We start from the raw sequence: 27,332 nt of genomic DNA, 5'->3' as shown, positions 1-27,332 counted from the left end.
TTTGCCATACTCAATGTAATGTTCAAGGACTGGCTTCCACTGGAGGCATCAGCTTGTGTCATCCGTCTAATCTTCTCACTGACTTTATGAGATTCTTCAACCAGGCAGCAAATCTTTTGGCTAGCTCTTTTCCCCTCCTTAAAATATGCTGGCTCTTTACTATCAAAACAGTCATAGCTGCACATACCAGAACCTCCTAGGGAAATCCCAAGAGACGTGGGCCTTGCCTCATACTTCAGACAGCACCACCAAGAGCACTGCACAGCTGCTCCAGGACTGGCTGGAAAGACATCTTTGTGGCAATCAAGAGGCCCTCTGGTTGGAATCAGGGACTCTCCACGCCCAGGATTCCCTCTATCTGTGTCCCATCCCCAAATCAGAAAAAGGCCTCTGAGCATCTGTGGATAGGAGTCACCCTCTCAGATTACGCCGTCTGGCTAGAACATGGCAGCTGGCACCTATATACACAGTTTTAAGGGGAGGTGATGTCTTTTTTGGTGTATAGAAGTGAGAAGGGGAGTAATAAGAATTTATTCTAGAAAGGCCCAGATAATAGAAGAATTTAAGCTATACTTAGAAGTTAGCAGTTCAGTTGACAATGGGGGTCCAGTTACCTGTCTTTGAGTAGGGTGATGACATCATTGGAATATACCTTGGCAGAATGTCCTTTTCAGAGCTAAAAAAAATTCCAAACTAGGATCTTGTCCTTTCCCTTCTGAGGTATTCTGGGAACTAGAGTTGAGTAATAATGGTGCGGGTTGATTTCCTAGTTCTTTATTACCAGAAACATCACCTAGGTATACCCTAGTTACCATCCAGTGCTGAGATAGACGGAAAGGAAGAGTTACAGCCTAACCCACAGTAAATCCCTCCCTACTAATAATATACCAGAAAGATAAGACTGATGTGGAGCTAAATTTACCAAAAGTTAACCGCCCTTCCTTCAAGTCTTTTCAAAGTAGTTTAATGAATTTGAGAGATAACACCTACTATCTTTTGTAAGAGGTAGATTTTAGAGATAACCTAATCTGGGGAAGGAAATGGACTCTCAGAGAAGTGAATTGACTTGACTAAAGTCACACAACTGATTAGTGGCACAGTGTAAATAACCCGTATCCTTAGCTCTGTGGATAGCAGGGGCCGGGGAAATAATACAAGATACGTACAAGCACGTTACTGGACTAGTTCAGAGCAAGTCCTGGTTTTCCTGGGAGTTAAAGGAGATGAATAGCCGACATATAGAGGAGCTGAGGAACGCCACTGCACCCAGCTGTAGACGTGTGCCTTGTTTTGGTCCCTGGCCCATTGGCCGTCTAATTGTTTTGGACTTATTTCTGTAGGCTGTTTTTCAGTTGTATTTAATTTTGTGGTCCTCCCTTGCCCAGGACTGAGCAAAGTCAAGACAGATCCATTGTCTGTAAGCACTGCTAACAATTAGAGAAAGATGAAGAATCTCTCCTTCCATTTTCCAGCTAGTCCCCAGTCTGCTTCCCTGTTGACTTCCTAGTGTTACAAACTTTAATGTCTTTCGAGAAAAGCCATTTTAAGTTAACTGCTAAAATAGCTTTACATGTCGATTGACTAATGGTTTCATCAGTGTATGATTAGCGGTGTTCTGCTTCACTGACCTCCTTTTTCTGGTTACCTGCTAGGAAGATAACGTTGCTTTGCTTCACCTCCACTGATGTCATAGCGTTCTGATTGCTACATCTGTTCTGCCATTGACCTCCTGGATTAAGTTGGCTTAACTGGCTTGTATTTTGGTTGAGTGTATGAGTAGCTGCTCTCTTCTGCTGGATCTCCAAACCTCTATTGTATCTTGCATACTCTGATATTTTATATAAATGTGGGAGGAGTATAGCAATGGCACCAGAGGGTAAAAATGTAAGAAGGCAGATTAATGGGACTCAGTATAAGGAGGACATCTCTGATAATCAGTGCCATCTAACAGTCGAACTGACTTAGGACTGGAGCTGTTCAAGGAGGAGCCAGGTGGTCACTTCTAGGAAGCTCTCCTGCATTCGGTGGGAGGTTAGACTCTGACTTCTAAGGTTCTTTCCACCTCTGATTTTCCTAAATTCCCTGGTGTAGTGTTCACCTTTATTCTCTAATCAATCTCAGAAATGTTTCAATTTGTTTTGCCTCAAACGTTTAAAAAACTTAACTTCTGCTTTTCTTAAATATATGAACGTGGATGGTGTCTCTTCTTGACAAAAGGAAACAACATTCTCGCAAGATAGACCGGATGGAAAGGGCCTTCTCTACAGAACATTCTGAGAGCAGAGGTTGATTGAGTAAGCCCTTATTTTGGTCTCATGGTTCCCTAAACTGTTTGTACTGTTTATGGTTATTTTGGAATAGGGAAGTAGGTGAATTCTCTTTTGGACAGATGAAAACAGACTGGTAAACACACCTCTCAGCAGCCCTACCTAATTTCTCCGAGACGGCGCTGGCGTTTGCGTGCTCTTCCTTATAGTGAATCAGGGGGTGAAGAGACAGGATGTGTGGAACTGAGGCAACTGGCTTTGGAAGTATTCTTAAAACAATTGCTGCTGCTTCTTCACTTTGCCTCCCAAATTTCATGTTGGAATTAATGACAGGCCAAATCAAAGAGAATTAACCTCTATTTTCAAATCAGAATTTGTTGATTTAGGTTCTTCCTTGTGTGTCTGTCACAGTTAAACCAGTTTTCAGTGCCAGTTGCAGGCTCCATGAACTGCATTTACTTCAGTGTGTTAGGTTCCTCAAGCCCTAACACCTTCATAAATTGATTATTTCATGTTGCATTTTCAGAACCACTGAATGTCAAGCAGGAAGGGACCTAAAAATTACCAGCAAATCACCTAGGAGCCCTGTAGGAGTAGAAAGAACTTTAGGACTCATGGTTTGCCCACCTGCTGAGCAGGGGTCATTTCTCCACCATCCCTGGGAGGCGGTCATCCAGCCTCTGCTTGAACACCTGCACCGACTGGGATTCTCCTGTTTCTGGATGTGCTGCCTTTGTCTTCACACAACCTGAATTGTTAGGAAACTCTTCCTCAGAGTGCGCTAAAGTCAACTTCTCCTCCCTGCTGCTGGTTCTGCCTCGGAGCTCCCCTCTCTGTGGGATAGCTTCGCCTTTAAGGTGTTTGAAAATGTCTTCTCCCTTCATTTTGCAAAACAGGAAAAAATTGTATACTTTTACCTTACTGATTGATGAATTCATTTAATAAGTATTTATTTTGTGTGTCCTATTTGTGAGCATTGTGCTAAGTATTTGGGATGAAAGATGAAGGGGCGTGGTCCTTGCCTTCGAGAGCTCACAGTTTGCTTAGGACAAGGGAGACCGGTAGGCGGTGAACTCGTAAGATATTGTTAGAAGAGCAAAGCATACGGTGGACTATTAGCCATAGGGAAGGTTAAGATTTATTCCATGGGAGGGCCTCCCAGAAGAGGTGACGTTGGACTGGAGTTTGAAGTTTGTCAAGCAGGGAGTCGGGGAGAAAGCTGTTCCAGGTAGAAGAATGGTGTAAGCGAAGAGGTGTGAGGAATGCATGGCATATTTCAGAATGACAACTTGCCCAGCGTGTGTAGGGCACAGGCTCCTAAAGGGCTTTTCTGTGTCATGTTAAGGAGTTTCAACTTATCCTGCAGCCAATAAGGAGCCATCGATGGCTGTGACTGTGTTGTTTTGTTTTTAAAATACCTGTACTATTTTTTTCATAGTACAAAAGTAATACAAGTTTATTGCAATCAATTCAGAGAGTTTGTAAAAATATAGAGAAGAAAATAGATATTTCACAACCCCACTACCCAGAAATAATAGCTTTTAATATTTTACATATATTCTTCTAGACATTTTTTTGTGTATACATATACATTTATTCACATTCTTAAACAAAAATGGAATTGTTCTGTGTATACTGCTTTAAAACTGAAATTTAAAATTACTGTAACATGGAGATATTTCTATATTAAATAGAGAGCTACAAAATTTTCTCCCTATTGTGTGGTGATATTGTAATTCCTTTATGTAATCTGTTGATATTTCTGATTTTTTTTTGGTGAGGAAGATTGGCTCTGAGCTAACATCTGTCTCTAATCTTCCTTTTTTTGCTTGAGGAAGACTGTTGCTGAGGTAACTCTGTGCCAGTCGTCCTCCACTTTTTTGGTGGGATGCAGCCACAGCATGGCCTGAGGAGCAGAGCGTAGGTCCGTGCCTGGGATCCAAACCTGCTAACCACAGGCTACTGAAGCAGAGTGCACAAACTTAACCACTATGCCACCAGGCCGGCCCCAGAAGGTTTCTAGTTTTTATTAGAACATTCTTAATGTATTAATGAATATTCTTAATATATTTCTATGTATATTTGACTTCTTGTTTCCTTGATGAGTTCTTACAAGTCGGGGGGGGGGGGATAGTCAAAGGATTTACTTACTTTTAATTAATTTTTAAACAAATTTTGCCTCCCTGCTGTATTCAAGGAACTGCTGTGCCCTGGGAGTATACAGTGAACATCACAGATCTGCTTTCTGCTCTTCTGGCACTTCTAGTTTAGTGGAAAAGACTGTTAAACACTCACACAAATAAATATATGATAAAATGGGGTATGACTAAGAAAGAAAAAGTAAAGGGTAAATGAAAGTTTATAATTTGTAAAAAGGCCTTATCTTTTAGAGATATATACTGAAGTAGACACAGAGGAAATGGTATGATATTTGGAATTTGCATCAAAATATTCCAGGGTTGGGAGCGAGGGAAAGTGGGTGGGAGTAAAGCTGAAGTAAGATTGGCCAGGGGTTGATAATTGCTGAAGCTGGTGGTGAATTATACTGTGCTTTTGTGTGTCTACAGTTTTCCATAATAAAATGTAAAAACCAGAAGAAAAGATGGGAGAAAGATTATAATCTGGTTTAGACTGAGGGGCCAAGGAAAGGCCCCTTTGAGGAAGAAGCGTTTCAGCTGAGACGTTCATGATGCATAGGAGATGACCAGGCTACAAGTGGTGGATGGTGGTTGGGCAAAGAGCTTTTTTGGCAGTGGGAGCAGCGTGTACAAAGGCCAGAAGCCCTAAGGAAGGAAGATGTTGGTGCCTTGAGGAAATGAAAGAAGGCTGGTACCATAGGAGGTGAGAGGCTGGGGAAGTAGGCACGGGCCAGATGATAGAAGACCTTGGAGACCGTCTTAGGGTTTTGCTCTCTGACTGAACAGTGCTAGAAGGAAGCCTTCCATAGAAGGGTTTTAGGCAGTCTAGTGACAAGGTGGCTTTTGCTTCTTTAAGAGCTCAGGCTGGCTCTTTTGTGGGCAATGGTTTTGGTTCTGGGATGGAAGAGAAGGGAATATAAAAGTAAAAGTGGAGAGCCATTATAGTCTAAGAGATCTGGTGACTTTGGATTAGAGAAATAGCGTTGCAGATGGAGAGGAGAGAGACTGATTTGAAAGCTATTTTGGTCTTGGTGATGGTATAAATATGGGGATTTAAGGAGAGAGATATCAAAGATGATGCATAAATTTCTGACTGATGCAGTTGAATGGGTGGAGGTGTAATTGACTAAGATGGAGAAGAATGGAGGAAGAGCAGGTTTTGTGGCAGAAGATTAGGAATATCTTGTTTGGCATATGCCATTCAGAAAATTAGCACCAATCTACATTTTCACCTCTATATATGAGACTACATGAAAGGTATATATATTCAGGGGCCTGATCTGTACAGCTCTGTGTTTTAGAAAGATTATTCTGCTAGGAGTCTGGAGACCAATTCGTTGTTAGTCCATGAGCCCTTTGACCGGGGGCTCTCATCTTTGTTGTCTCTGCCTTTGTATCCCTAGTACCTAGCAGGCAGAGTGCTTGGCACATAGTAGGTACTCAATAAATAATGCTAAAAGAATGAATGCTTATGGGTGAGAGATGAGGTCTAGGTAGAGATGGATGGATAAATTCTGGAAGTTTCCAAGATAGATTCCACAGGGCCTCAGTGTAAGATGGAAGAGATTTTCTCTCCCTTCCTTGACCCTTCCTGTCAAAGAGCTTTTCAATGGACAGCCATTAATTTATCAGTGTTTTTTTTTTTTCTCAACCTTTATTTGTTGGAACTTAGAGGTCAACAAGCTGTCATTATTCTAACAGTAGCTTCAAGCTATCTGTAAGTCTAGTTCTCCTTTTCTCTGCTGCGTTCTCAAACCCATAACCCTTTGAAGCCTGGCAGCTCTGCTGCTGGGGGCAGTTTGCGCAGCAAGGAAGCGTGCCGCAGGGCAGCGGTAGTTACTCCATTGGTAGGAGCTGTGCAGAAGTTGGATGTAAACTGGATATTACTTATATGCTTCCTCTTTTACAAATGGAGACTTGAGCCCTAGAAAGACGTGTCAAAACACACGCAACTAGTCAGTGTAAACCCAGATTTCCCTGCCAGTGGGCTGGCTAGTACTTCCTACAGTCGATTTCTTGATAGATCAACCAAATCCGTATACTGCCTTCATTTCCACTGATTCCTTATTGCAGAGTGCATTACAGAGAGTATATTAATTAACATAATAATTACTTATTATATGTTAATTTTAATATTGCTGAATGCTTCCTGAGCCTGCTCTGAGGCTCCTGTTGAATATGTTCACTTAGCCATGACCTTGTTCTTCTGTCATGCTGATCACTACCAGTTTATATCCCTTGTCTATCCTCCTTGCTTTCAGAATTGTTCGGAATATTGTCTCTCAGAGTCTCTTCCATTTGCAACTTCAAAATGGTATGTTTTATATTTTCTCCTTGGTTGCCATGACCAATGTGTATTGAACAATTGGTTTACTTTGCAAGCGTACCAAATTTAAGTAGGCTGGCCCTGTGGCAGAAACACCAGATACTCCGGGATCTAAGCATGGCAGGCTGGCAGCTCTGAGCCTTCCCTTGTGTGGGTGGTGGAGGCATGTGTGGGCACAAGGGCAGGGCGGGGGTGTATAGCAGAGAAGGGGAACACGTGGGGTCCAGGTAGTGCATTTTCAAAGAGTATTTTGAGGGAGATAAAGGAAGCTGCTTAAAATTTCATGTTTTCTAGAAGACTGAAATTGGATTCAGGGTAAATTTCTTCTTTCTGATATTCAGTTAGTCAGTTTTGCTTCTGACATTTTAGGACTAGAACTCACATTCCTGTCTAAAAAGAAGCATTCTGCGCTGTTGCACAGCGTGTTGGTATATACATATGATTGAGTTAACAGGCCTAATCAGTGAAGGAGATGAATGGGAAATGGGTTCTGGAAGTCTCATTCTATACCATGTTCTTATAGGTAGCTCTCTTTTATGATTATCCCTCTGTGTTCTAAGCACTGTGAGGTGGATATTATTGTCCCCATTTTATAGATGAGCAAACTGAGGCTTAGGAAGTTTACGTATCTCTCTGAAGGCCACACAGCTAATCATTGATGGAGCTGACATCCAAACCTAAATCTTTTCTGGCTGCAAAGACTGTACTTTTAATAACTACACCATTTTCCCACGTGTTCAGCCATCTAAGTAGCTTTTGTCTCTTGTGTTTTCCTCTTCTCCAATTTCAGAATCTTTTATGGAGCATGCAGTTACTGACTAACAAATCTGGCGGCTCAAAACTAAAAGGAGGCGGAGTGTCTGAGATAGAACTGCCACTCTTCCCCTGGGAAAAGGTGGTGGGAAGGGTGTGGGAGGACCGCAGTGGCGGCTCTCCTCCGACTTCTCATGAAAATATCATGGCCTGTGTTCTGTACTGAAGCCTTGTTTAGTGGCTTTAGAAAAATCAGATCTTAGTCTTTGTATCCCTCAGAGGCAAAGAGACTTTAAATACTCTGGAATGGAATCTGGAGAAATTCCATAGTTGTGACAGTGGCCTAGATGATTGGGAATATCCTTCTCTAGATTTAGGGCCAGGAAGCAAAGAGTGTAACATTCCACGGCTAACTTTTAATTAGTGTTTTTGGCTTCTGGTCTTGTTAGCAAACAAATATATTTTAACTATCTTATCATGAGTTCTAGACTCTGGGATCTAGAGCAAAGGGAAAATGGTAAAGAAACATGAAATATTAACTTTTGGTCTCGTTTTTAATCCTGTATAACTTAGATCTTATCTGAGTTCCTTTATGAAAATTGTAACCCCAAACAGACATACGGCACCCTAAGAAACTTTGTTCACGTGTGTTTAGGTTTTTCATTTTGTGTTTATGTAGCTCCCCACCACCCGAAGGAAATGTGTGAATCATCATGTGTTTATTAGCTATATGGCAGGCCTACTGTGCAAATCTATCCAGGGATTTGAAGGGACCGAAGGTCTTTTTAGATCAAGATGAAAGCAATAAGAGGGTGTTGGGATAAAATTTCAGGCAGAGAACACCACCTGGTGGTTATAAGGAGGATTTGACCCTCTGTATTTGTAATTCGCCCTAGGATCTGAGTGATACCTTTGTCAAAAAATTACATTCTTATTTATAACAATCATGGATTCAAACTTGTAAGAATAATTTTCTGCCATCTGATTCTAGCATTCCTTCATTAAAACTGCCGCCAAACCTGCAGACCGACCAAATAATCGTCTGTGTCTGGCAGAACTCAAGTCTTGTGCCTTTTGCTGTTAGAAACGCAGGTCCTGTTTATCTCTGTAGAAAATCAATTTGTGACTTTTCACCTCTTTATTGCAACCTCTAACTGTGATGTCATGCTTATTTTATGTGGTAAATTTCTGCCTAGTGGAATGATGGAGAAGGAAATATCAGTGCTTTTTCAGTAAGTCTTTGAAAGGTGTTGTATAAAAAGTAAGTTGCCTTTTTCCTGTATAAAAATTATGAAGAGGAGTTTGATAATTTTCCAGAGTGATTATTAGTGTGATCGAAGTCAGCAGGGGATGGGAAATTGTGTAACAGTTTTTTATTAAAATACACATCTGAGGGGACGGCCCAGTGATATAGTGGTTAAGTTCGCACACTCTCCTTTGGCATTTGCCAGTTTGGATCCCGGGCGCGGACCTACACACTGCTCATCAAGCCATGCTGTGGCTGCATCCCACATACAAAATAGAGGAAGATTGGCACAGATGTTAGCTCAGGGACAATCTTCCTCAAGCAAAAAGAGGAAGATTGGTAATGAATGTTAGCTCAGAGCCAATCTTCCTCACCAAAAAAAAATAAAATCTGAGATTTCCTTTTTTATTGTAATAAGCATCCTTATTACTTGACAGTCTTGAATCTAGATAATTCTATAGTTGGGTAAAGTAGGGACACTAGCCCAAGGGTAAAGGATCCTAAGTTAATCTGGATGCATATTTTATAGGCCTGGTAGGGAGGGGAGGATAAACAAAGCTTTAAATTTCAGGTGAGCCTTGGGCTGGCATGACATGTCTGTATCTTTTTTCCTCTTAGGAAAACTGAATCCAGGCCCTACCACCATTGAAAAGTTTCTTGAGTTGGGGGGCTGTTCATATAAGATGCTGAACAGAATGTGACATGGCTTTGCACTGTTCTCCTGGGATTTTTCTTTATTTAATTACAGTATTATTACTTATTGTTATGACAATGTCTGCATTTGAACACTCATGTTATCAGTCACTGTAAAAAGCTGCTCCGTACACAAATGCTCGCATATTGTATAATTCCATTTATGTGAAATGTCCAGAATTGGCAAATCTATGGAGACAGAAAGAAGATTTGTGGTTGCCAGGGGCTGAGGGGGAGGAGTTGGGAGGAACGGAGGAGTGCCTGCTCACAGGTTTGAGATTTCTTTTAGGGGTGATGAAAATGATCTGGAATTAGATAGTGGTGATGGTTACACAACTGTGTGAAGATACTAAAACCACAGTATTGTACAACTAAAAAAAATAGAACTAAACTGAAAAAAAGCCGGTCCATGGGGGAATGAACAAAACCAATAAAGGTCATTGTGGTAACGGTTCTCTCACTTATGTTCTAGCAGAAACGGCTGAGGATCTAAATGGTCCAGCTTAGGCTTTGACTCTTGTTTTAATGTGTACTTTATTGCCGTGTTCCTGACCTTCACAGGGCCGCGATGGGCCTCCTGGAACATCGGTGTGTTCATCTGTATTCGATGTGCTGGAATCCACAGGAATCTGGGGGTGCACATATCCAGGGTAAAGTCCGTGAACCTCGACCAGTGGACTCAGGAACAGATTCAGGTACGGACACAGCCCGGGCGCGAGTCGGCCGCTCTCGTGCTTCCGTGTAGAAGCAGTTCCAGAGGAATTTCGCTCAAAGTGGGCACAAAGGTGATGATAAAGAAAGGTTTAGTTGTTAAACACTCATGTCACATCCTCATACTTTAACAGAGAAATTTTTAGTCTTTCTATTTAAGATACAAGTTATTCTACCTATAATTTACCTCCTTCAAAACACAAATGGTCTGTGGTCCAGGACCCCATGGGTCCGTGAAGGTGTAAAGGGGATCTTTGGATCATTTTCTACGAGCCTTGGCATTTGCAGATCTAACATTCGTAGTTTTAGATATTCACTAAAAAAAAAAAAAATCCTCCAACTTATAAACTTATAATAATATTTTACTGCTAAAATGCATATATGAATCTTGCTTGCTGTTGGGTTGGTGGGCTGGAGTGAGAGACTTAAGTTAGTGAGTCCAGCTGGCCTAAGATCTGCACCTTGATGTGGCTTCCTTGTTCTCCCTTCTCTTCCTGCATTGAAACTTTTAAAAAGTAATTTTTTAAAAAATTGGGGAGGGTGAGGGAAGAGAAGCTGCAAAGAAAACCAGTTGGTAAAGTTGGTAATGGAAATAAGAGGTTATTCTTAACCAGAAAATGACCTTAGAGGTTAAACTGTTTTTATAGATTCACTAAAAGTCTGAAAGGTTAGTTATATTTTTCAGTTATACTTTACTGTCTCTTATGAAGGAAATTGCATACATGGAGATACTTGGGCATTTGAAGATTTGAAAAGATTTCTGGATTTGTCCCTCACAAGTGTTAAGGAGTTTATTTTAAAAGCCTAATGGGAAACACATTTATTGGTAATAGAGCTGAATAGGTTAATTAATAGTATAAGCTCAAAATTGTAATTATTGCCTGATTATTGCCTGCCAAGTAGACATTTTTATTAGTAGCTATGTGTTTTGGACTTTCAAATGGGATCTTGAATTATTACTGAATTAATTGTATCTAGTGAGACAAACCTCTCAGTAAATGGTACTGGGGTGGGAGGTGGGAAAGACACCTGTGGGGGGCCAAAGGTTTGGGAGCAGAGTAGAGGGACTCGTGGATCAGTAATCAGAATACCCAGGTTTCAGTCTTGGTTCTGCCAGTCTCGAGGTTGGTTTTTCAATTGTAAAATGCTGCAATTGGGGGAGACATTTTTCACTTCCTTCCTAATGTGACATTCTGTGTTTCCGTGTCTCTGGTTACAGTGCATGCAAGAGATGGGGAATGGAAAGGCAAACCGACTTTATGAAGCCTACCTTCCTGAGACCTTTCGGCGGCCTCAAATAGACCCGTATCTTTTCTGGAGCAACTTATAAGGCTGAGTGGTATTTTGGTGTTTTGAGAGAGTCACACAGGAGTCAAGACCCATGATCTGACTGGGCCATCTCTATATGGATTAGTCCAAGTCTTGCTTTTGCTCTCTCCTGCAACCGAGACATAGAACGCCTATATACTTTCTAATGTCAGAATGGTGGGTCTCATGGGGAAGACTCATTCAGGAATTAAGACTGCAGTGGTTCACTGTGAATTCTTCCGTAAAGAGACATCTCCAGTAGTTTTTGGGTCTTTGATGAAAAGAATAGTTTTCTGTGCTATGTTGAATCAGCAAAACTACCATTCATTTTTAAGGCCTTCTTATGTCCTATGTGAAGGAATTAACTGTTGTTGACTAGTTAATCCATAACTTTCTTCTGCCATCCCCTCAACAGGGGATAGTACCCAGCTCACAAAACCAAACCCCCTAAAGGCGGTGTTTCTCAAAATGTGGTTTGTAGACGATCTTGTTAGTTTGCTTTTTAGTGGGTGCAGGTGGATCCTGCTAAAATGCAGATTTGAGACCCTGCAGAAGACCCACTGATCAGAATCTGGCAGTGGGCACAAGAGCTTATATTTTTAAGGGGCACTCAGGTGCCTTTGTTTAAGGCCTGTGACCTAAGAGCTTTGAAATAGGTAACTGACTGCTTTACCTGTATTCTATAACAGCCAAGCTCCCCTGATGTCAATATGAAGATTAATCTCATTTGCTGCTATCATTACTCTGAACGAAAATTATAGGAAATGGTGATTCCCTGCCATACCCGTGAAGGAGGCATTTTAAGGTCTTGGTCAGAGAAAGTACATGTGAAGAGACAGGAGCCGTATGGAAACCAGGCAGGAGGGAGAGAGGAGAACAATTTTCCATGGGATATAAATTCACCTTTTATAGTCACATTGTGGGAAAGATTTGTTTGATTTATCCTTAAGAAGCTTTTTGCAGAGCTGTTGAGGGATTTATTCGAGATAAATATGAGAAGAAGAAATACATGGACCGAAGTCTGGACATCAATGCCTTTAGGGTTGGTTGTAAATCTTTCAAGTTTTGTGTGCTTATTAATCATGCTAGGGAAGAATTTGAAGAACAGCTACTAAAATACTCCAAAGCTATCCAAAAAAAAATACAAAAGTAGAAAAAAAGCCAGTTATTTGGGGCTGGCCCCGTGGCCGAGTGGTTAAGTTCCTGCACTCTGCTGCAGGCGGCCCAGTGTTTCGTTGGTTCGAACCCTGGGTGCGGACATGGCACTGCTCATCAAACCACGCTGAGGCAGCGTCCCACATGCCACAACTAGAAGGACCCACAACGAAGAATATACAACTATGTACCTGGGGCTTTGGGGAGAAAAAGGAAAAAAAAAACTGTTAAAAAAAAAAAAAAGCCAGTTATTGACTCAAGACCATGAGATACCATGGATCAAACTTTTGCCTCAGGGATGGACAGGGCAAACCATCAGTGACTTCTTTGCCTTGATCTATATTTAGATGTTAGTGATCCCCAGTTCCAAATTAGTTCTTCAAATAGACATGATGAGCATACTAGATCAAATAGAATAAAATGTATGTGTATATATGTATGTATGTATACATATGTGTGTGTACACATTTTTTTCTGTAAGTGAAGTCAACAAAATTAGGTGTAATTAAATCACCAGACTTTCCTTCATTTTGACCAGTGTATATTTCTAGTGAGTTGATGGACTGATTGCCAATGGGCCCCTTGTTCCTGAGAAGGGTTTTAGAAGGAGACTACCAGTTGCCAAGTACACTTTCCAACCTGGGCGTGTGGTTAGAATCTGAAATACAGTGTATGATAACTAGGACAAGTATAACATACAGCAGGAAATACAACATGGTTTCTGGAAGAAGAAAGCACGCCTGACTAATGATAACTAAAGGAGAACCAATAAATATGACTATTTAGAACTTCAAAAGTCTTTGATAAGATTCTACAGGAAATTCTCTTACGAATGATGGACTATTTCTCAAGCCGAAGTATAGAGAGTATGGAATTCTCCAGTTCCAGCACAGGTTCTGTCTGTCTATCTATCTGTCTGTCTGTCTATCTATCTATCTATCTATCTATCTGTTTATTTTAATGGAGGATATACTAGCCAGTGAAATCACTAAGTTTACATGGGCTCTAAGCCCTTCCAGGTATTTTAAAATCAAGCTTATTGGAATCAGCTCCAGGTTGATCTTTTGAGGTGTTGTGAAAAGGGGCATTAACTGGTAGGTAAATTTCAAAGCAAGCAAGTACAAGGTAATACATGTAGTTAGTAAAGAAAATTTCTTCTCAACTTAGTCTGAAGGACTCTTACCTCATCCAGAAAAGGGACCTGGAAGTTATCCTAACTGGCCCAAGAAAGAATTAACCCAGTGTACAGCTACAGCTTGGATGGCATCATCAAAAAGCATTTGAAACCAAATCACACACATTTCCTTTTATTTGTAGAAAGCTGTGGCCTGTCTGCTTAGCTCTGTTCCTTGTATCAGAAGGTATGAAATCAGATGAGGTCAGAAAAGGGTATCCGAGGCGATCCAGAGAGTGAGGGAGGAGGGAAGAGTTGCCACGTGAAGACAGTGTTCATTCATAATTGTGTCACTGGTGTACCGTACCCATGAAAACAGCCTGTTTCACTCACTGAGGAAGGAAATGTTTTCACTTAGGAAGGAAGTACCTCCTGTTTACCAAAAAGCTATTTCAAAAATATTTATTTGATGTATTTAGATTGTTTTTAATATTCTTGTGAAGACTTATATGCCAAGGACTAATATTTGCTAAGTGAAGACATTTAATATCAAATTGAAAAGAAACTGACTTTGTTAATTAAAGAGTATTCTTTTTTAATGGACAGATAAAACGCTTTTCACTTCAAGAAATAAAGTATTCTGCATTAAAATGTTACACTGTGTATGAAGCAGACATAGCTGCATGTGTTCTTTGTGATTATAATATCATTTTAGAGATAATATGAAAATTAAAGTGGAGAATCCATGCCTACTCTTACCATCTTTACGAGTGATTATCATCTTGGTGTGTTCCCTCTTTTTTTCTACGTAGTTACTTTCTGGAGGCATAATTATAATACAGTTATTCAGAATGTCTCCTGGGGGCCAGCCCAGTGGTATAGTGGTTAAGTTCGCACACTCTGCTTCAGCAGCCCGGTGTTTGTGGGTTTGGATCCCAGGTGCGGACCTACACACCACTCATCAGACCATGCTGTGACGGTGTCCCACATACAAAATACAGGAAGGTTGGCACAGATGTTAGCTCAGGGACAATCTTCCTCACCAAAGAAAGAAAGAAAGAAAGAATGTCTCCTGCTTTCATTCAACTTAACATAGGATGTATTTTATGTTATTTATGTTCCTTATGTAGTTTCCATAATCTTCAATTGTTGCGTCTCTCAGTGAGTAGCTAGACCACAGTTTATTTTGTCATTCTCTTTCTGTGGCATAAAGGTGGTTGTTTAAGTTTTTGTTCAGCATAAAGAATTGTGGGATGAGCTTCTTGGTGGATATAACCCTTTACATATTTTGGATTACTTTCTTAAAATATATTACGAGATAAGATATTATCTAGGTCAAAAGGTTTCAGTATTTGTCTCTTCATACTTTTGCCAATATGCTTTCTAGAAGGTGTACTGTTTTACGCTGTCTTCTCAGCGTATAAGAGTGCTGGTTTTACCTCATCCCTACCAACATTAGGTATTATTATTAAGCTCTTTCTCCTCCTAAAATGCACTTTAAATTTCGCTTTTTGATCATTAGCAAGGCTGACCATTTTTTCATATATATGCTATACTTCCTTTTATATGCCTGTGTTCTTAAGTTCACTTTGGGGTTCTGTTTTGCATTTAGATATTTGATGTCAAAAATGTGACCAATAACATTATAATCAGTGAAAGTCTTATGAAACTGCCTCTGAAAGTAACAAAAACTGAGAGAGACTTTCTAATATTTTATTTTTGATGTGCTTTTTGGTTTTATACAGGCAACTCACTCAGATACCCTAAAAGGGATACTTTAATCCTTTTTCTCCTTTTTGCCTTATTTCCTTGATTTTCCCCCTAATCTTTAAGCTTGAAATTACAGTTTATTTTTTGATTTTTAAAAAGGAGATGAAGATGGAAAGAACTTATGATTGAATTTATAAAATCACAAAGGATCTGCTGAGTAAGATGAACATGAACTTATTGACTGGTGTAGCAAGATGAGGGGGAACCCCTCAAAGAATGAGCAAGTTAAAGTTGCGTCAAAAAAAGGCAGCAAACTGGGGAAACGTCAACCTCTGTAGATAGCCCAGACCGCACATTTCCAGAACAAGGAGGGCAGGTGCTTCAGACATTTGAAAGATGTCTCTTATGGCATTGAGGCTAATGTGGAAGAGGCCAGCTCTCATGCCCCACCCCAAGAAACCCTCAAGTTCATCAGACTCCTGCATCAAATTCAATAGGGACTTTTTGTGTCCTTTTTAGACATGTGGAATTATAATTTATCGAACTGTTAGTCACCCTGGGGCCTGTGTTTTTTGTCTTGTTTTATTAAATCATTATAGAAAGAAAAAGATGACAAGTGGAAAAGAGGGAATGAACCAGCTCCAGAGAAAAAAATGGAACCTGTTGTTTTTGAGAAAGTTAAAATGGTAAGTGGGCCAGGATTTGCACTGTGTGGATGGCCTCGAGTGTGTTGGTGTGTGTGGAGGGGAGGGGGTGTGGGGTTGATAGCGTACTGCAGCACGGCACCTGGGGCTCAAGGGGGAGGGAGGGTCCATGTTTAGATGAGATCAGCTGCTGCCGTTTGTGCTGCTTTCCCATCGCCTTCTTGCTGCCTAATCCGCTCTGTAACACTTCTCTTGGGGGCCACATGGGAGCTTGGGACCTGCATCTGCCCCATCTGAGCAAGAGGCACGCTCCATGCCAGAGTGCCAGGGCTGTGTGACACCTTCTGAGCAGATGCTACGTTGTCCTTCTCTCGTTAGACTTTCTGTACCTCATCTTCCTGTTGCAGTTAAGAACAGTCCAGAAGCCAGGCCATACTAATCCATTTTAAACAATCCCTTCTTTGTATTCTTGCTCTATCATACTGAAGTAGACAGCTTTCTTTTTCCACAGGACACACTGTGGCTGTAGTAGTAGATAGTCTAATATCAGAGCTTGGAATCTTGGGAGAGGGGACTTTTTGCTATTTGCTTAAGGAAGCGCCTTTTATCATCATTTTGAATCGTCCACAGATCGCAGTCATCAGTGATTTGGCAGAGTGAATTAGGTGGTCTTTACTGATCTCCCTTTTGGTATTAAAGGTTTTATAGTCACTGGGAGATTTGTTGGCTCTCGGCTCTTGTACCATCAGACACCTACCTTTAGTCTTGGCTTTTCCTGGGACCAAAAACTGCTACTTCTGTGGGATCCCCCGATCTGTGGTTGTCTCGGTTTCAGAAAGATCTGTCTCTTCAGAAAGCCAGACAGGCACAGATGATATCTTTGTTTTTCACTTTAGGTTTGATTTATGCCCTCGTGCCTCCTGACTTGATTCTTTCACCTGACGCTTCCTGAGTCTTGTCTCTGAATAACAGCAACCATGCCACTGGAATACCTGTGGCTTTACAATGGAGAGGGGGGAAAAGCCTTCAAAAACACCTGCTTATTTCTTTCTATAACATATTTTCACCTTAGCCACAGAAAAAAGAGGATCCACAGCTACCTCGGAAGAGCTCCCCGAAATCCACAGCACCTGTCATGGATTTGTTGGGCCTTGGTAAGAGTTAGAATTTTTCACTCCCATAATCTTACAAATTTTGATGAATTCTCTGTGACCCTGGGAGGATAGGCAGAGACAAGAGTCTTCAGTTTGTGTCTTCGTCACTAAGATTGTTCTCTCTTGTTCTTCCTGTTGTTTTACATCTGAGCAGTTGTTCTCAGGAAGTGTTTATGGTGAGATTTTTCAGAGCGACAGTAAAATGTTGTGGTTAAGAACATGGCCTTTGGAGCCAGAGTCCCAGCTCTGCCACTTGCTATCTGTGTGACCCGGGGTAGCTTCCTCATTCTCTGAACATTGCTTTCCTAATCTGTGCAGTGAGGGTGATAAGAGTCTACTTCAGAGGTGTCGTTGGAAGGACGAAAGGAGATAATGCCTCTAAAACTCTTAGCCTCGTGCCTGCACTCATTAAACGTTAGCAAGTTTACTAAGCCAGCGCCTGTGAGCCCTGCCCCCGTCCTTCTCATTTTTCAGGTGAGACCTGTTTCTGAGATGGCCTATTACCTTGTGGTCATTTTCCCCCAAACCTTTGAAACCCTGAGCTAGTGATTCTGCCCCTGTCAGAAACAGAGTCTAGTCTGAACCTTTCACAGTACCGCTGGCTGTCCTTTGTTTCAGCCCATTTCCGCTGATTTAGGCTGTTGGCTACTTAGGCTTCTAATTTCTATACCTTTCATTTCTCTCTGAAAATGAATCCTACGCAGCTTTGCCCCTCAAATAGCCAGCAGGGAGCCAGCCAGCCCCCTTGCTGTGGGGCTGATGCAGCCTCCAGGCCTGGGCTGTTGCTGTCCTGGGCCTGATGGCTGGGCTACAGGCTTCTCCAGCGTGCTCTTGGGAATGTGGGGTGAGGCCTCCTTTTAGATGCCCCATCCAAGCTAGATGGTTCCAGAAAAGTCAAGATTTCCAGGTCCATGATGGAGCATGTGGGCCTTCCCTGTCTGCTTCATGTCCAGAATAGGAGGAAGGCATGGGCTTAATGAGCAGCGCTCCATTTTAACTGTGATCTCTCTTTCCAGATGCTCCTGTGTCCTGCTCCGCTGCAAATAGTAAGACCAGCAATACCCTAGAGAAGGATTTAGATCTTTTGGCCTCTGTTCCGTCCCCCTCTTCTTCGGTTTCCAGAAAGGTGAGTCTTGTGGGTTCCTTTAGAGGATTAGAGAGCATTCTGAAAAGGGTGATTTTGATAACCTAATCATGGACCCAAGTCATGCTTCCTTGGTAGAATTGGACTTTGATTTTCTTGATTCTTCCCTGAACACTGTGTCATCTCTGATACAGCCTAAGATTACTATTCATTCCATTTTGTTTCCTGCCCAAAAAGAGTGGGCTTCTGTTGAAGGTGTGACAAATTATAAAGGCTGATACTTCGGGTCAGCTCTTCAGCCTGAGTTATTGCCAGAGAACTTGTAGCTATGAAAGACTTGAAACTTTTAATGGCTACCATCTGTGGAATACCTGCAATGTACCAGGCACGGTGCTAGGTGATTTTGTATGTTTCATTTATAATTTAAAATATTCACCACAACCCTGCAAAATGGATATTTAATAGGTGAAACATTAGTTCAGAAAAGTTATATGACTTAGCCTCTCATTATGCAACCAGTAAATGGCTGCTCTGGGATCTAAACTCAGTTCTCTCTGGCTGCATCATTTGTAGGTTGTTTTTATTTCTTTGTTTGTTTTTCGCCAAATCATGTTGTTTTGCCAAAGGACCAAGAATTGTACCAGAGCTTAACTATCAGGTGTTTTCAGATATTTGTATCGTGAAAATGTCAGGACGCGATTCGCTTGAGCCGTGAATCCTTACTGCGAATGTTAGAAGCCGCAGAGAGATGAGGGCGGTCCTTGCAGAGATCCCATGAGGACCATTCCAATTTGCCCTCTGCCCTCTTTGCCGTAAGGTTGTGGGTTCCATGCCAACCGCAGGGAGTGCTGGCTCTGTTCCTGAAAACCTGAACCTGTTTCCGGAGCCAGGGAGCAAATCAGAAGAAACGGGCAAGAAACAGCTTTCTAAAGACTCCATCCTTTCGCTGTATGGATCCCAGACGCCTCAAATGCCTGCCCAAGGTAGAGTTCATGGGGGTCCTGGCAATATGCCAGATAGAGATGCGAGGACTTACATGCAGGAATTATTTGTTAAAATGGGGGCACTTGCTTTGGGGGCCAGGATGTCATACTGCAGACAAGCCTGAACATGATATTTCTTGTGAAGCCACAAAATATCTGCAGATAGCTAGAACTCAGAGCCATACTTGGGGTCTGGTTTCACACCTCCGCAAAGTCTAAAGGGAAGTGGCTAGGCCAGCGGCCCCTTGATAAGCCACTGCAAGTCTTAGAGGAAATCTAACAGTTTTTCTGTGTAAAAGAGCATTCTAGGTTGAGTAGTCCTGAGAAATTCTAGCTAGAAAGGAGTAGCCAGTGGGAGTTTGGACTGATTTTGTGTGGTTTCCTCTCTAACAGAACTGTATGTGTGTTTTCTCGGCAGCAATGTTCATGGCTCCTGCTCAGATGGCATATCCCACAGCCTACCCCAGCTTCCCTGGGGTCACACCTCCGAACAGCATAATGGGGAGCATGATGCCCCCACCAGTAGGCATGGTACCGCAGCCTGGAGCCTCTGGGATGGTTGCCCCCATGGCCATGCCTGCAGGCTATATGGGTGGCATGCAGGCATCAATGATGGGTGTACCAAATGGGATGATGACCACTCAGCAGGCTGGCTACATGGCAGGCATGGCAGCTATGCCCCAGACTATGTATGGGGTTCAGCCAGCTCAGCAGCTGCAATGGAACCTTACTCAGGTAAGCTATCCCATTTTACTCAGGACGAGAGTTTTGGCACTTTTTCTTCCACCTTATGTCTGTCTCTTATCCTTTGAATCCTGAAAGTAAATGAGATAATGCCAGAGACATTCTTAGGTTTGCTTTTTTTCCCTAGAAGGTCTATCTAATGTCAGAATATCTGAGGAATTCTGGGTTCCTGTAGAATGAGAGTAACTGCCTAAATCTAAATTTCTCCACACATTCATCGAGAAAAAAACAAAAACCTGTACAGATAAAATAGGAGTGCAGATAAAACCACCCATATGCAATCCACGACTACTGCATCTAGTAGAAAATACTACAGACTTCAGATTACATGGCACCTAAATCCAGCAGAGTCAGCATCCCAGGGAGACTGTGAAAAGAGGAGAGGGAGCAGGAGGCTAGAAGTGACAGAACACAGATAAAATCACTCCCTAGAAAGTGAAGACCTACCCTGATTGGAGATATGCTAAGAGGTCTGAGACCTGGCAGGTTAGAACCAGTAACGGTTACTTGGAGAATCAAAAAAAAGGATTGAAATATATAGGATTGTAGGTGATAGCCTTGGAAAAGCATTGCTTCTAGGGGAAATGGGGTTGAATTAGAAGGAGAAGGTGTTGTTTGGAGACCTGGTAGTAAAGGGAAAATAAATGAGAAGTGGAATAGAGAATCACAAAATCAGAAGATACACCCCCATCATTTCACTATACTAACAGAAGAGGGCGCTCTTGAACTAAGAAATCTAGTAAGCATCCCAAAACTCTCACACCTGCCTGTGTTATCGCTGATTCAGAAAAATAAGGCACTACAAAGTAAACAGAAAGTGGCAGACAACACTCACACAACACTACTATGAGAAGAAAATAGAAAATGAAAATCAAAACATTTCAGGAAATGAAAATTCTCCACCAAAAAACAGTCGTGAAGCAGAAGAAAACTGTTACACAGTCCACCAATGTGAATTAAATGTGCTTTAACAAACAACTGCAGATAAGACAAAACAGCTTGAATCAGAAATTCAAAAACTTAGAACCAACATGGACAAAAAGCTGGAGATTGTGAAATGAAAGTTTGGTAAACTGAGGAAAGAAATTTTAAAAAGACACAATTATCTTAGAAATGAAGACTGAATTACAAGTTGGCCAAAGGAGAATAGAGTCAACTGAGATATATTTGGCATTGAAGAAAGGCATGAAACAGCTAAGAGAATGAAAACTAAATATAGAAAACAGTAAAAGGAATCAGAGAGAAAGTAAGATGGAAATTAGGCAAAGAAGGCCTAACACAATTATATTTGGAGACTCCCAATGAAGAAAAACAACATAGTGGAAGAGAATTAAACTATTTAAAACTCTAATACAAGAAAATCTCCTAGAAATAAAAGACTTTAATATAATATTGAAAGAAGCCACTGTGTATCTGTAAAAATTGACCCAAAATGGTCAACTCTAACATATCCCAGTAAACTTTTTGGACTTCATAGAACAAGGAAAATTCTCAGGGCACCAGCCCTCTCCTCATCTCTCCTCCCCCCAAATCTGTCATTTCCAAAGAAAAAACAACACTCAGGTTGACATCAGACTTCCTAACAACAACATACAAAAAGAGAACAATGGCAATAGTATTTTCAGGACACTCAGGTGCATGTGAGACGAGATTTCATAGTCAGCCAAGTTATCCTTTAGGTATCAAGGCTATAAAAGAAATCTTAAATATGCAGGAAATCAGAGAATATCATACGTACAAGCCTTTCCTGAGGCATCTACCTGAAGATAAGCTGCATCCATCTAAGGACTGGGGACATTTTGGCAAAAGGACTGATGGTGAGTGAATGTTTAATTGAGAATCTGACTAAAACAAAGGTAATGACAAGGGTGGAAGAACATATGTTGTATTTTGACAAACAACTAAAATACGATACAACTGAAAGTAATGGGAGGAGAAAGGAGAAGAAAAGGGGAAAGTAGAATAAATTGTTGCAGAGGAAATAGGTGGAAGTCAAAGGACGTAATAAGCTCACAAACCAAATGGTAGAAGCTTGGGAACGGAATAAATGAGATCAAAGACGGAAAGTATTAGTAAAGGTCATCACTAGAACAAAAATATGGAACTTCATGAATACCAAAGGAATTTTTTTACAACAAAATAGAAGACATATGAAGTACAGCAAATATAATAAAACAATAAAAATATAATATGATGGAATTGAGATCAAACATATCAGTCATAGCAATAAGCAGCTCTTCCATTAAAAGAAAACGAAGTTCAAATTGGCTCACAAAGTAATGCCTGATTTTATACTAGATACAAAAAATACAGCTGAAACAAAGTGATTCAAAGTTGGAAAATAAAGAGATAGGCAGAGGAATACCAGACACATGGTGTGTGTGCACACCCACACGAGTGCATGCACGGGCAGTCTTTGTCAGGTTTACGTATCAAGATTATAATTGCTTTATAAAAAATATTTTCGGGGCCAGCCCCGTGGCCGAGTGGTTAAGTTCATGCGCTTCACTGTGGTGGCCCAGGGTTCAGATCCTGGGTGCGGACATGGCACCGCTTGTCAGGCCACATTGAGGCAGCGTCCCATATGCCACAACTAGAAGGACCTGCAACTAAGATATACAACTATGTACCACGGGGGATTTGGGGAGATAAAAAGCAGAAAAAACAAAAGATTGGCCACAGTTGTTAGCTCAGGTACCGATCTTAAAAACAAAAAAATTTCATGTTTTCCTTTTTCTGTGGTCTGGAACAATTTATGTAGTATTGATCTTTGGAGATTTGGTAGAATTACCATATGAAATTGTATGGTCCTTTTGCTTTTTTCTATAGTAATTCTTTGGTAGCTTTCTCTGTGTCTTCTGTGGAAGTCAGTTTTGGAAAGCTCTGTTTACCTAGATTATCCAGTTTACCTAGGTTTTCAAATTCCTTTCTCAAAAGTTGTGCCAAGCAGGCTCATGATTTTTTAGTTTCCTGTTTCAGCGGTTGTTTTTCCCTTGTCATTTCTTTTTTTTGAAGATTAGCCTTGACATGACATCTGCTGCCAATCCTCCTCTTTTTGCTGAGGAAGACTGGCCCTGAGCTAACATCCATGCCCATCTTCCTCTACTTTATATGTGGGACGCCTACCACAGCATGGCTTGCCAATCAGTGCCATGTCCGCACCTGGGATCTGAACTGGTGAACCCCGGGCCACCGAAGCAGAATGTGCAAACTTAACCGCTGCGCCACCAGGCCGGCCCCTCCCTTGTTGTTTCTTATTTTGTATGTTTGTGCTCGCCTTTCCCCTCTCCGCTTTTTCATTTAAGTTAGCTAGTGGTCCGTCTATTTTACTTATTTTTTTTAAAACAGCGTTTTGATTTATTTACTAGTTCTACATTTTTCTGTTTTCTACCTCAATTTCTGGGTTATCTTCACTCACTTTGATCTCCTTTTTCCAGCTTTCATACTTGGGATTTTAATTCACTTATTTTTATTCTTTCATGTTTATTTATATAAGTAATGAAGTGTTATAAAACTGATTGGAACATGTCAAAAGGCCACATGAGCCAACTCCTGCAGGCTCCCGCTGTCCAAATATGGGACAATTTGAAGATCAAAAAGAATGACACTAATGGATTATAGCACACTGAAGGAAAAAAAATCCATGAGTCCACAGTGATATTTTTAAAAGATGGATGTGGAATAGAGGGAGGGAAAGCCTTCTTGACAGAAGAATGATGACTCATAATTGTAGAAAGAACAGGGTAGTCACACATTCTCAAAGAAGGACCCCTCAGATGACATTAATTATAATGAAAAAAACGTGATGGATAATACCTTAGCCAAGTGATAAACATAAAATTCCCAACAATGGGACAAATCAATATCATGTGCTTCCTGGTATCTTGTACTGAGAAGGACACAATATCTCTTACATAGAATTCTTGCCAAAAATATTTAACTTGGATCCAATCATGAGAAAACATGAGATAAATCCAAACTGAAGGATTTTCTGCAAAATAACTGGCCTGGATTCTTAAAACAATGTCAGGAAAAAAAGAAGATAGTGGTGGTGGAACTGTACCAGATTAAAGGAGACTAAGGAGATATGAAAATGACATGTATTTTAGGATATTGTATTAATGTTAAATTTCTTGAACATGTTAATTGTATTGTGGTTCTAGGAAACTGTTCTTTCTTAAGAGATGCCTCCTGATTAAGGGGTGAAATGTCACAAGATCTGTAATTTTCAATGCTCATCAAAAATTTTTTTAAAGTTTATAAAATATGGCAAAATGTTAACAATTGGTGAATTTAAGGAAGGGTTATATAAGTTTCATTGTACTACTTTTTCAACTTTTCTGTAAGCTTGAAATTTTCTTTAAAAGTTGGTAGAAATAAAATAGACCTTCTCCTAAAGAAAAAGAACTTATACGGAAAGTATACCAGGCTTGGGAAAATTTAAGGCCTTTTTCTGTGATAAATTGTTTCTTCTGTTCACTGCCAGAGGCCAGTCTTTCAATCTAATTCATAAAGAGGCCCCAGCCCCCACCCAGGCCTTGTTCCACTAACTTTTCTCCCAGGAGCTTCCCTTCTTATACACTGAAGCCCCATTGGTCTTTTTTTTTGCCTGCCTTTGTTCGCTCTGAGCAGCTCAGTTTCTTTCTCTTGCTTTTTGTCCTGCTTGAGCGTGCATAAGCACTTTCACTCAGGCTGACAGTAATAACTCTCTGCGGGAGATGACGGGAGCGCTGGCCTGGGGGCTTCTCTTTATACTCAGGGTTGGCTACAGCAAGTTAGCGATAGGCCCTGCTATTTAGGATGAGAGACTGGCAAGGAAAAAGATAATAACTTCTCCTGCTGCTTTTATGTTGACTAGTCCAGGATTCCTTCCTTCCCTCCCAGAGCATTGGTCTCTGTCTACATCTTCCTTCTGGAAAGTCCTTCCTTTCTGTGCTCTGGTGTCCTTGAAGTGATCTAACCGGGTTCAGCGCCGTCATATACCACAGTGGTTTCCCTTTGTCTGATTCTCCTCTCCCCACAGCCGGAAGGACTCCTACCCTGCCTTTTGCACGAACTGGCTGCATGCCCACAGCCTGGCCTCAAAGTCTCCTCTCTCCCTTTCAGATGACCCAGCAGATGGCCGGGATGAACTTCTGTGGAGCCAATGGCATGCTGAGCTATGGACAGTCGATGAATGGCGGGAACGGACAGGCAGCAAACCAGACTCTCAGCCCTCAGATGTGGAAATAAAAACAGGACACCCGTATGGCTGCCACTCCTCAGCTCCCTCTCTCCCCGGTTTTCCTCTTTACCCTACTCCCCCAGCCCCATCCCCTTTTCCTACCAATCTCTGTTTGGTTTAGAAATTGCTCAATCCGTCACTTGGGGTTCGGCACTCCGCCCAGCCCAGCCACTTGCCGAACACGCACACCTCTCTGTTGCTTTATGTTGTACATGTCCCCCAGCCGTCCTGACCTCCTCCCCAGCCTCAGCCCCAGTCTTCTCCTGGCACCAGCACCTTAGAAATTGTTGGCAGAAGGCACTTAAACTGCGGGAGAAATGTGCACACCTTTGAGTACCTTTCCCACAAGGTTAAACCTCCTGTCAGACTCTCAGAAAGGTCTGTAGGTGTTTTGTTTTAGGCAAAGAGGGGAGGGTTTGGAGGTACTTCTATAAGCTATTTCTACATATTTAAATTATTGGTTGAAGAGGGAGGCATCATGCTCGCATGATTTATGGGAATGAAGAAAGTTCTGAAATCAAATTAAATTCTCCATGGATATCAGATCAGGTTGGCCCTACCCCTGGGGTGAGGCAACCTCCTCCTATGAGAATGAGCAAAAATACTACTCTGCTTTGCCCCGAATTGTTTTCTGGATCCTGAGGCTTCAGGACTTGCTGCTTCGGTCAGCCTTGTTAGCACCAAAGACTTTATGAAGGTCCCACACGCCCTTTCCCCACCTCTGTCCTGCCTCCAGTAGGATCTGGCCCCGAGGCTGGAGGACCAGCCCCTCCAGTGGGAATGCAGACCTTAACGAGTGTCCTGCTTGTGCATATATGTGTGGATTCCGCCCTCTCTCTCTCCCCATCTGCTTTGGGTGTTTTTGTTTTTGTTTCTTAGTTTTAGGTTTGCAACAGAGAGGAGTTAATTTATCAACAGCCTAAAAACTGTTGTCAGTTCTTCTTATAGTCAAAAAAATTGCAGTCTCATCGATGGTTCTCTCGTTTCCCCTCTCCCAGGCTGCCGATCACTCTTTCATGCCTGTGTGTCCCGGCTGCTCTGCTTCCCCACCTGTTCCAGGTGTGTGAGGGAGCGCGCCTGGCCACCTTTCCTCTCAGTCATTGTTCACCCCACTGGAAAATTAAAACAAGACAACTTTGCTTAAAAGATTTCCCCTGTGGGAACCACAGTTCCTGGTTGCCTTTCTCCCGTGTGTGTGTCAATTCCTGAATAAACATTGCAGGGAAGGACTGTTTGCTTGATTTACTGTGTGTCACTCTTGGAGGAGGGTGATTTACACCAGTTGTTCTGCTTTCCAGGGGCAGTTCCCTCCCTTTCTGTATTTAAAAAAATTCCATCCTGGGCCTACCCAAGGGCCAGGCCCACGCTCCGGCAGTCCAAAAGGGGGCCTTTCTCCAGGGGTGTCTAGAGTTGTGAGCTGATGGACCGTGGAGATCTGCACGTGCTAGAGTCTCAGAAGATGGAAACTTGAAGCACGCCCCCCCAATAGATGGAGAAGCGGAGACAGCCCCCTTCCTGCCTTCCTTTGAGTTCTCCTTTAAATACTTGAGACGTAAGTGAGAGGATCGCACAGTGCCTAAGAAAGTGAGCTCTGGATCAGGCTGCCAGTATTCATATCCTTTCTTACTTTGTGACCTGGGCAAGCTCCCACACCCCCAGGTGTCAGTGTAAAATTGGGGTAATGCTGGTACTTAAGGTAAAAATGAAACAATTCCTGTGTTGCATTTAGCATAATATTGGGCACTTAATACTCAAATGTTAGCAAGTATTGTATGCCAGACCTATGGTAGGCATTAATTCATTCAACAATTATGTAATGTGTGTACAATGTGCCAAACACTGTCTTAGGCTCTGGAATAAAGCAATGAATCAAAACTCCCCAATCTCACGGGATAGTGTGGTAGAAGAGATGGGCAATAAACAAGTAAATCAGTCATTTAATTTCAGATAGTAATAATACAGGTTAAGGTAGGTTAAGGGGAGAGAGTGGGTATGGGACCGTTTAGATGGATTAGTCAGAAAGTTACATTTGAAATGAGACCTGAATAAGCAGCCCATGTGTGGAGAATGGAAAAAGA

The 27,332-nt window shown here is 41.7% G+C and overlaps 1 protein-coding gene across 7 annotated transcripts in view; it reads left to right on the top strand.

Annotated features, from left to right (window-relative positions):
• Nucleotides 1-26,484, top strand: part of SMAP2 (small ArfGAP2) — a 79,840-nt gene extending 53,356 nt beyond the window's left edge. For 6 of the 7 annotated variants that reach the window (XM_070260327.1, XM_070260326.1, XM_070260328.1 and 3 more), the window contains 9 exons: nucleotides 9,985-10,118; nucleotides 11,354-11,439; nucleotides 12,406-12,484; nucleotides 16,021-16,107; nucleotides 17,138-17,219; nucleotides 18,236-18,345; nucleotides 19,121-19,286; nucleotides 19,705-20,021; nucleotides 25,137-26,484. In XM_070260327.1, coding sequence (XP_070116428.1) covers nucleotides 9,985-10,118; nucleotides 11,354-11,439; nucleotides 12,406-12,484; nucleotides 16,021-16,107; nucleotides 17,138-17,219; nucleotides 18,236-18,345; nucleotides 19,121-19,286; nucleotides 19,705-20,021; nucleotides 25,137-25,262 — 1,187 coding nt within the window. In that variant the 3' untranslated portion in view covers nucleotides 25,263-26,484. Of the gene's footprint in view, nucleotides 1-5,012; nucleotides 5,109-9,984; nucleotides 10,119-11,353; nucleotides 11,440-12,405; nucleotides 12,485-16,020; nucleotides 16,108-17,137; nucleotides 17,220-18,235; nucleotides 18,346-19,120; nucleotides 19,287-19,704; nucleotides 20,022-25,136 lie in introns of those variants that run through there. The other variant, XM_070260330.1, reaches the window with a different exon arrangement.
• The last annotated feature ends 848 nt before the right edge of the window (nucleotides 26,485-27,332 follow it).

The sequence above is a fragment of the Equus caballus genome, chromosome 2, assembly GCF_041296265.1.
Source record: "Equus caballus isolate H_3958 breed thoroughbred chromosome 2, TB-T2T, whole genome shotgun sequence".
NCBI lineage: Eukaryota > Metazoa > Chordata > Mammalia > Perissodactyla > Equidae > Equus > Equus caballus.
Note: the sequence above shows the minus strand (reverse complement) of the source record. Positions and strands in the feature narration are given on the sequence as shown.